Below are 10,112 nucleotides of genomic sequence, written 5' to 3'. Positions count from 1 at the left end.
TGCCTCATCACAAAGGTTGGGAAGTATATCTAAAAGGGTACTCTAAGTTAAGCAATTAAATGCACTTTAAAATATAAATTTTGAGAAATATAAGAATGAAAATTATACAGAAGAAAACATTGAGAATTATGAAGTTTGTTAGAGTCAAATGCTAGGTGAGTCCTCTCATGCCTCTATCTCCCTCTGTTATTTAGGATTAGGTTTGATTGCATATTAGAAGAAAACACAAAGTATTAGTGTGGCTAAAACAGAACATGAGCCATATCTAAAAACAAATTTGGAATTAGATACCTTGGACATTATGAAATGTGCTGCTATCTTCAGGGTTTCTAGTCCCTACCTTCCTGCTCTAATATCCTCAAATACACTTCTTGGTTCCGAATGGTTAGAAGAACTAGAGCCATTACATAGACCTCTAGGCAGCAGAGTAGAAGAATAATGTCATTTTATAAAGATTTCCTGAAAGCCCTTCACATCACTTTTTCTGATATTTCACTGTCGAAGTTAACACACAATCACTCTGGCCTGTAAAAGATGCGGGAAATGAAGTCTTTTATTCTGGTCAACAGTCTGCTGGATTAAATGTGAACTTCTGTGACTAATGGAAGGGGATAATGGATATTAATAAGTGTCTGTGTCAATTTAATTTTTCTCATATATATATAGATATTTCTCTTCATGAGAGCACAAAATCTAATGGAAAAATATGTGTAAATTTGCAATGCTGATTTTATGGCATAGGTGAAAAATGTTATTAACAAATTTAGAAATGCAACACTATTATAACCTGAGGAAATCCAGAGAAACATACTGAAGTGGATATAAATTTAGATGGGTCTTGAAGGATGGATTAAAACTCAGGAATTTCTCTTCATCTGTATTCTTAAACTATAGTGCAGAAACAACAGTGAAATCTAATCTAGATGAGATCGTTAGGCAGTTTAACAAAAAAATAACATCCCTATCACAGGAAATCAGTAAGCTTTTTAAATCTTTAATTTATGGTTCTAACACGTCTATACGAAATTTCATTTTACAAGCAAATCTATGTCTTTTAATTAAAAAATAAACAGAAACCAGTTATACATGTGACCATGTTTTTACGTTTTACCACCATTTAGAAATTTCAAATAAAGGAAAATCATTTCTATGATAATACTTCTCAAAATTTAGTTCGGTGCCAGTAAGAGGCAGGTATCTGTTACAAAATAGGATCTAAAAAAAACCTGAGGAGTGCAAGTGTTAGCTATGGTTTTAATTGCACTGCTCTACAGGTCTATGAATGAAGGAATACCTCTAAGTCTATGTTTGATAGAAAGCTTTCGGTAAATGTTTCAATAAAGCACTAAAGTATCAGAATATAATACATCCAAAAAAGAAAAAAAAGACAAATCCTCTACATTCCATCTGTTTCTTCAAATCCTGTATTCTGCTCCTTTCAGAGTGTCTGTCTTTCATGTCAGGAGCCCATGTAACAATGTCACTGGCAGAGCACGTTGACATACTTGACATCCAATTTAATTAATACTAGGTCAGTCTGGGAGATACAGAAGCACTATTATGAATGCGGCAACGAAGGCTATGTATGACTACTGAGGGATACCTTCTAATTCCCAGGATACTCGTTAAACAATGCTAACGTCAGGATACCAGCAAGAAAACACTAACAATCAGTGTCACAATAAAATATATTAGTAGCAGATTGTTTTGAGCGTTATGGGTTAAAACATACTGCCTTTTTTTCTCTCTCTTTGAAATGGATTCTTGCAGTTAGTTTAAGATTCAGAGAGATGACTGACAACTGACTTTACAAAGTATTATTCCAATAATCATTGCAGTCATTATTTTGTTGACCCAGTGCAGTATTTATCTAAGCTTTGTCTGTAGTGCAGTTTAATTTAGTGATGTCTATGAACTTGCAGAAGATCTAACTTGCAAAGTGGAATTAGTTGTTGCATTAAGAAACATACAATAAAACACACAATAATGCATACTGCCAATGCAAATTATTATCAAAAGAACTGCACACTGCTATCCAAATATTAATATTTGCATATACTGATAAAAACTGGTGGCATTTTTGTTTTTCTACCATTAGTTTTACAAATTATACCTTATGTATATACATTTCATTTTTTAGGTAAAGTCATGTTTGCAATTCAACATTTCTTATAATTACTATCGAATTAAGAAGAAAATTATTTTATGTTACAATGGTTTCATTCGTAAGTATTAAAAATGTTATATCTTTCTACAAAATGACTCATTTGAAATTGTGGATTCATTCTTAATATTTTTTACCTTAAAAGGTTATTTTAATATTGGAGTTCCAGCAATAGATCAGGCACTGTACGAGGTGATGGGAATAGAATAATACATATCTCAACCAACAGGTATTACTGAGAGTTTTTGAGATTTTAAGCCATATTTTATCCTAGGAAGTGGTTTGATGTTTACAAATGGAATATTTCACTCAAAGCTTTATAAAAACATCAAAAAACATGAAAAAAAAGTTTATTTTTTTTAATAAAACTTTATTTTGAAACAATTCTACACAAACAAAAATGCAAAGATGGTACAGAAAGTTCCCATATACCCACACCTAGTTCCCCTGTGTTTAATATCTTTCATTGGTATGGTACATACTTTACATTTGGTAAACTAAGATTGACACATTATTATTATTAACTAAAGCCCATATCCTATGCAGATTTCCTCAATTTTTATCTAATATTCTTTTTCTGTTCCAGCTTCCCATACAGAATACCATATTATATTTAGTCACACATCTTCTCAGGCTTTTTTTGTGTGTGACAGTTTCTCACCTTTTCTTGTTTTTGATGACCTTGACATTTTGGAGGAGTATTACTCAGGTATATTGGGATTCTGCTCCTGTTGTTTGTTTGCTTGTTTGTTTGTTTGCTCACTTGTTTCATCTTTAGACCAAATAAGCTGTATCATAGCTCTCTGTCTTTCAGTTGGATTTTGCTAATATAGAACCCGAATTGGAAATCAGAGCGGGATAAGGTTGTGTTTTGTATTTCCATGTTTTTTGCTTTCCATGTGAGGAACTTGGACCAACTATATCCACTGAATACAGTGTATAACTCCACTGAAGCTGTCTCTATCTGTATTTCTCAGGTTATTGTAGCCACTCCTCTTCCTTATCACCTCATTCAGTAAAAGTAACTAACATTTTCACTCTTACTGTTCCTAGATTATTTCATTACCCCTCATGATTTCCTTACCCCTCACTCATATCTTTCTAAACAGTCCCTTTATTAAACTTTTTTTTAATCCTAACGAACGTATGTCATGTTTTTCATTGGAACCCTGGCCAATACATCGAATTTAGTTTCTCCTGACAATACCAAATTTCAAGAATGAACATGCAGAATTAACTGCTTTTAAAATGTATTTTTATGATATTATAATACCTTAAATGATAAATTATTTTTGATAATTCTCACTGTTCTGGAATTAGCACTCTCATTCTTTGGAGTCCTTCCAATGTCACGAGATTTATTTATTATTGTTATTTTTTAATTTCTTTTGCCTTTGTAACTGACTACAATTCCAAATAATTGCATTTTATTGCATCACTTCCCCATACTCCTTATGGTTAGCTAAATGCCTGTTTAACAAGGCAGAACTGACTGCTGCTAAGGCTATGGTCACAGAATAGCCACAGGCTGTTACTTCATAACCCTTCCTTCAGGTCCCTGAGCTGCCATATAAGAAATTCAACTATCCTGTGTCTGTCCTAATCATACAAGTACCTCTGTCAGTTAAAGCTGAGTTCAGCCTTCCAGCCATCCTCTCCAAGCCTCCAGACACGTGAGTGAAGACATTATGTAACTTACAATTGAGCCCATATGCCAGGGGAATACAACATGTGATGTCATCACATCTTATCTGATGTCACATCTTATCTGATGTCTAACCAAATGCCTGATGTATAAAAACATGAGATAGTATTTTAATAGTTGCTATTTAATGCCCTTAGTTTGGGGCAGTTTGCTATGCAGAAATAGAAAACCAAAGCAGAATCATTTATCTAGTACTTGAGAGAGGGTGTCTTCCTAACATCCTTAACATATGGAATTGCTTTTGAGATGCAGCAGACGGAAGAAACTGTAAGAGCCTCAAGGGGACTGATAGTGAAAGCTGGAAAAGTCTCATGAAGACTTGATATGGGTTTTCCTTCATTTTCCTAATCAATAAGGAAATTGTTACTGGAATCTGGAGAAAAGGGGAACTCTGTTATATGAGGAAAAGTTTGGTGACATTGTCACCTGTAGAAAACTAGAACAATGGATTGGTGTTAATCGTACAATGTATTCAAGGTTTGGTTAGAAGGCTTTTAACAGTGTATGTTTTGACATAATACAAGGCACACTAAAAGTGATAGCTTTATTTGTGAGATTTTATGATAAAAAGTATTTAATAGTAAAAAAATACACACGTGAATTTCAAAAAAAATAAGACTGGAATGGATATTATAATTATATTTGATTAGTCCAACAAGAATGTTTCATGGCTTCTATTTGACTTGGGTAATGCTAAGCTCCTGTGACTTTATACACCTCCTTTCCTTTGTATTGATCTTCAACTTCTTTTAAATTATTTTCTAGTTAAACACTTCATTATGTCACTTGGGTATACAAATCAGTAAACACAATTATCAAAGATTTCAATTATGCATTAACTCTAAACAATACATTCCTCTATTGCTTGTACACATTTCTAGAGTTAGTAACTATGGGTGCTAATTTTAATATAAGTAATGGATTCTGAGATGTAAGACTCACTGAAGATTTTAAAGTGCATTTGTAGGCCAGTATCCCAGAAATAAGAAAAAAAATATGTGCTTAAAATTATATTAGCTCTTCTAATAGTGAGACAGTGTCTAAAGCGATCTTAAAAATGTTCAATTTAGCTGAAGTCTTCTTTGTCAAGTAATCAATGTGTTTATTAAATGACAAAAGTGGTGTCAAGAAGCTTGTGAGACACAGTTATTTAGAAGATATAATGTGGGTCAGGGACAATTCACCAACTTGAACTTTACTATCATTAGTCTGATCTGATTATGTGATAGAGAAAAGAGAAACATCTGTTCGCATTTTTAAGGGATTAAGAGTGAGGTAAGTGTTGACCTCATGAGTCAACACAGAAAAAAAATTGATAAAATGAGTATATACAGCAGATGGTATCCCCTTCCTTGATAGCATTGATTCTGATTTGAGAGAGTTAATAAATAGTTTAGGAGCTGAACTGAAATACAGAAATCATTAAGAAATCACTGATTGGTGATATCTAATTCAATATCGTTTTTTCTGTTCTTTGGCTCTTGCCTATCATCTACAATCTTATAAACACTGGAAAATATATAAGGTATATATTATTATGGCTTAACTATCAGCTATTGTTCAACATAAATAGGTAACTTATGCTTCCTCCTGAACCCGATTTATTTATAGTGATCACATTAATCTTTATTTAAATTGTGAAAAATAGACACCAGGCTATAGAAAGAAGGAATCCTTGAAGAGTTGTCCTTGATGCTGAATGAGTCTTATACAAATGGTAACCTATTGAGTGCAGAATAAATGAGGTAATTACCACTCGGTTTTACAGATGGAAAAGCTGAGTCACCAGGAGGTTAAGTAACTTGCCCAAGGTCAGAAGAAGCCATTATCATTATTATGTAGTTCTCCTTATTCTCTTTTTTTTTTTTCTGTATGTACATTTATTTTTACATTGTAGAGAAAGTTAGTTTTTAAAAACTATGTAAGTGAAACAGTACATAAACCATCCAGAACGAAAGAATTAACATGTATTTAATTTAAAGAATCAGAATTTCTGTCAACACAATCAACACCTACACCCTACATTCTTTTGGACCAAATGGCAACTACACTTAATATTCAAGGCAAGAACTGGTACCTCAATGGTATGAGAACACCTTCTTTGATGAAGTCACTTAGGATTGTTAAAAAACTCTGGATACCAAATAAAAGAGCTGAGGGGCTAAACAAACGGGAGTCACTCTACCCCTTTCCTATTTCCAACTTTTAGGAATCTAAGTTTATTAAAAAATTTGACATCTATAACCCCATTAACTACTATCTCTTCTGCAATAACTTTGGAATGATAGATTTAACGACTTTAAAACTTGAGGTCCTTCTGAATCTCCCAAAGCGTTTCTGCACTCTTCTTCAGACGAGCCTCTTCTTCAGGGGTCAGCTTTACCTTTATAAGGTCTGTAATGCCATTCTCTCCCAGGACACAGGGAACACTGAGGGACACTTCTTCATGTATTCCATAGAGACCCTTAATTATGGTGGAAACTGGATGCACCCTCCTAAGATTCTTCAAAATACTTTCCGTTAAATCAGCGACGGACAGGCCAATGGCCCAAGAAGTATAACCTTTCATTTTAATAATCTCATAGGCGCTGGCAATCACGTCTTTGTGAACGTTTTTCCACTGCTCAGGATCTTCATCAGTCCCTATAAGCGAGTTCACCTCCCTCAGAGGGACCCCGGCGATATTCACCCCACTCCACACAGGGACACTCGAGTCTCCATGCTCTCCAAGGATCCACCCGTGGCAGCTTTCAGAGTGGATCCCAAGCCTCTGCCCAATCAAGAAGCGGAAACGGGCAGTGTCCAGGTTACAACCACTTCCAATGACACGGCTTTGGGGAAATTTACTTATCTTCCAGGTTACGTAAGTTAAGATGTCCACTGGATTGGAAACAACAATCAGCTTGCAGTGAGGGCTGTGCTGGGTAATACTGGAAACCATGAACTTAAAGATGGCCACATTTCGCTGGACTAAATTAAGGCGTGTTTCTCCCCTTTCCTGGCGTGCACCTGCTGTGATAATCACGAGGTTGGAGTTTGCAGTGACACGGTAGTCTTGGCTACAAACAATATTCGGCATTTTCACGAAAGGGCTGCCGTGTTGCAGATCCATTGTCTCGCCCTTCAGTTTGTCTTCAGCAACATCCACCAAGGCAAGTTCATCACTCAAGCCTTTAAGTAGGATGCTGACAGCACAGGCCATGCCAACCGACCCAGTTCCTACAATGGAGACCTTATTGCGATGAATGGCCTCCTCTGAAGCTACTTGCTTTATAAGCTCGCGCTTGACAGTCGCCATCGTGGACACGGGGACAACGGGCCAGGCGCCCCGGTGTGGGCTGCAGAATAGCTGGCGGGGAACCGGCGTCATCCCCAGACCCAGGAAATGCGCTCTGGCAGCGCCTACTGTCCGGCTGGCCCACAGGACTCCCACAGCCCAGCTCATGGCCACTCACCCGAGAGGTGGAGCAAGAGAATAGAGGAAAGCGGCAGGCAAGCTTTCACGTGCGAAGGAAGGGAGCCAGCGACCGTTGGCCACCTCCTCGGCTTGCTACTGCGGCTGCGCACGGCTGCGGGGGGGGCCGTTGGACACGCCCTCCGCCTCCTACTGCGGCTGCGCAAAAGCAGCCCGTGAGGCCTCGCAAGGGCCTCCCGGAAGTACCTGTCCCGTAGGCTCTGCTCGCACTGAGGCGGTGAAAGGGCTTTTCTAGCAAATGAACTCTGGAGTTCAAGTGTTACAAAACATGAATTCTCTTCAATATTTAATGTGTATAATAGACCAACCCAGATCCCTGGCATTGCTGTACTTTTAGCATGCATGCCAAGTTAAGAAACGCTCTCATTAAGTACAGATGAAAAAAGGTTCAATTTTTTGAACTGTAACCCTGCCAGGCAGAGTAAAGCTGCCCGCATGCTGTGCGTGGCCTCGTGCACCGCTTCCTTGCACGTGCAGAAGTGGGGGTCCTGCGCTACGTGGCATCCTGTTCGAGAGCCTTCTGTTTGGAAAGCGTGCTGCTCCCTTTACGCCAGTCACGACCTGACCCACATCCCCGGGGAAGTCACGGGCTTATCACGGGCTGACTATGAACTCGTCCAAAACTAAATCCCGAGCAGAAGCCGTTAACTCGCTCACACCGGAGGAGAGCTTATGATTGACAGTCCTGATTACAAAATATTTCTCAAGTAGAAAGTTGTGGATGATGTAGCCTTCTTTACAATGAAGATACATCTTCAATGTCCTTAAAGCGGCAAATTTTAACTCACTGTGAATGCCTAAAGCTTTCCAGATGGCAAAGCTGATCACACCAACCCCACACCAGGCATACAGGGAGCCCCATCCCAGGGCTCGCAAGGCAAGGGAAGACCCACTCTCCGGGAGAGCAGCGGTAGCCACACTTCCCTTATTGAACCATTCAGGGCTTTTCTTTTTAGCCAGTGATAATGTTGTAACAAATCCAGCTAGCATTCCCGCTGCAGCAACAGTGCCCAGGAAAATTCCAACTTTAACCACCAACAGCCGGTCGTCGGCGGATCCCGCAGCCTCCAGCCCAGAGGCCCGTCGCCCAGGCCCAGCGCCCGCGGTCTCCGAGTTTATGAGCCTCCGCCACTGGCCACTGCGTCCGGCGCCAACCGGGCTCCTTATTCTCTCTTATTTCTTCTCTTATATTGTATCTAGGGCAGCAAGAAACTTTAAAAGATAAATATTTTCCACATATACAGCATGTTCATTCTTTCAATTTGGTATTGACACAAAAACAATAAAAGCAAGTTTGTTTTTTCATTTTGTTTCACTTTTCTATTTTTCCAACGTTAATATATTTTACTCTTTATTTCTATTGTCCTTGTTACTGCAGAAATTGATTTGCTCCTTTCATGTCACTAAGCCAGCAGAAATCAACTAGAATACAGGAGAGTTTTCTACATTAGTATATTGAAAAGTAAAAATATGTCAATGGAAACCCCTCTCTAATCAAAACTCTCTTTCTCCTCTGAATTCAGATTTATATAGAAATCACTATATCAATTATAGAAAAATGAGTGGACTACAATAAAAATATCATATTACATAAATCTACTACATCAAAATGGTTAGTATTCTGATTTGTAAATTAGATGGAATTTAACAAAATACCAATTTAGTATGGCATACATGGTAAATAATACTGAGATGCCACTTACTTTCTTATGGAATTTAAAATTGGTTGGTTGTTTTAACTTGATATAAACGATAGTTGCACATAATGTATTTACAGGTGCTGTGGGAACCGTAATGTTCCATCGTATGAGTTCACATCACGGATGAAGATGAAGCTATAGCTTTATATAGAAGCTGATTTCATCTTTATAGCTCCAGATAGCTGCATACACAGATATTTTCTCCCTTCTCACATGGTTGTTTACCCTAGAATGTGTCAAAATTTACCTTGTTGCAATAGTCTCCATAACTAGATATATAACTCTATAAATAAGTTCTATTCTGTAAATGTTGCAAAATATGTCCATAGGTATTAAATTTACACACACACACACACACACACACACACACACACACACACACACCTCCATCAATCTATCACTCTTGTCTTTCTCAAGGGGAGACAGTTTTTTCTCTATGGCATGTCAACACATACCCAGAGGGTCTAGTCATATATGTCAAAGGCACACCATATTTTTATAATGAGAGTAAAGTTTCTATTATAAGATTCAGATTTATGTCCAAGCAGGATGATTCCACTAACAACATTGTGGGTTGGCCTGGTCACTACTCCGACTATCCTGTTGCTATAGGGAAAGCATTGCTGTACAACAATAATTTTTAATTAATGTTAACATTTTTTAGCTCTTCTTCATCTTAATAATTAAAACTTTTTCTCCCTCATTGCTTGAAATATATTTTCTCTTCCCTTGGCTTTAAGGTGACGCTTTTCTATCCCGGTTTGCTTCCCTCTCTATGTCCTCCAATTCTCACTTGCTTATTGTGTGTGTATGTGTGTGTGTGTGTGTGTGTGTGTGTGTGTGTGTGTGTGTGTGTTTCATCTGCTTCTCTTCTAATTAGGGACCCTTAAATATCAGGTTCTATCTTCTGCCTTCTTCTCTATAAAATTTCCATGAACAAGACCATCAAGGATTTTCTGATATTCCTAAATCTATAGCGCCAGCCAAAATGTTGCTGTATAACACTTCTTAGACACTTTACTGGTACCATACTTAAAACTCAAAATGGCAGTGATTGAACTCAATACC

At 37.6% G+C, this 10,112-nt stretch overlaps 2 protein-coding genes across 2 annotated transcripts; both read right to left on the bottom strand.

The window, feature by feature from the left end:
• Positions 1-6,168: 6,168 nt before the first annotated feature.
• LOC308499654 (L-lactate dehydrogenase A-like 6A) lies at positions 6,169-7,314 on the bottom strand (the record flags this gene model as incomplete). Its single annotated transcript, XM_081053381.1, has 1 exon — positions 6,169-7,314. One exon carries the CDS (start codon positions 7,312-7,314, stop codon positions 6,169-6,171), a length of 1,146 nt encoding a protein of 381 aa, XP_080909507.1.
• Positions 7,315-7,938: 624 nt separating this feature from the next.
• LOC308499776 (transmembrane protein 242-like) lies at positions 7,939-9,311 on the bottom strand (the record flags this gene model as incomplete). Its single annotated transcript, XM_081053613.1, has 2 exons — positions 7,939-8,482; positions 9,292-9,311. The coding sequence occupies 2 exons, from the start codon at positions 9,309-9,311 to the stop codon at positions 7,939-7,941; spliced, it is 564 nt and encodes a 187-aa protein (XP_080909739.1).
• Between the last annotated feature and the right edge of the window lie 801 nt (positions 9,312-10,112).

Source organism: Rhinolophus hipposideros, assembly GCF_964194185.1.
Source record: "Rhinolophus hipposideros genome assembly, chromosome: 7".
In the NCBI taxonomy this organism is placed as follows: Eukaryota; Metazoa; Chordata; class Mammalia; order Chiroptera; family Rhinolophidae; genus Rhinolophus; species Rhinolophus hipposideros.
The sequence above is the reverse complement of the archived record's forward strand: the minus strand, read 5'-3'. Positions and strand labels throughout refer to the sequence as shown.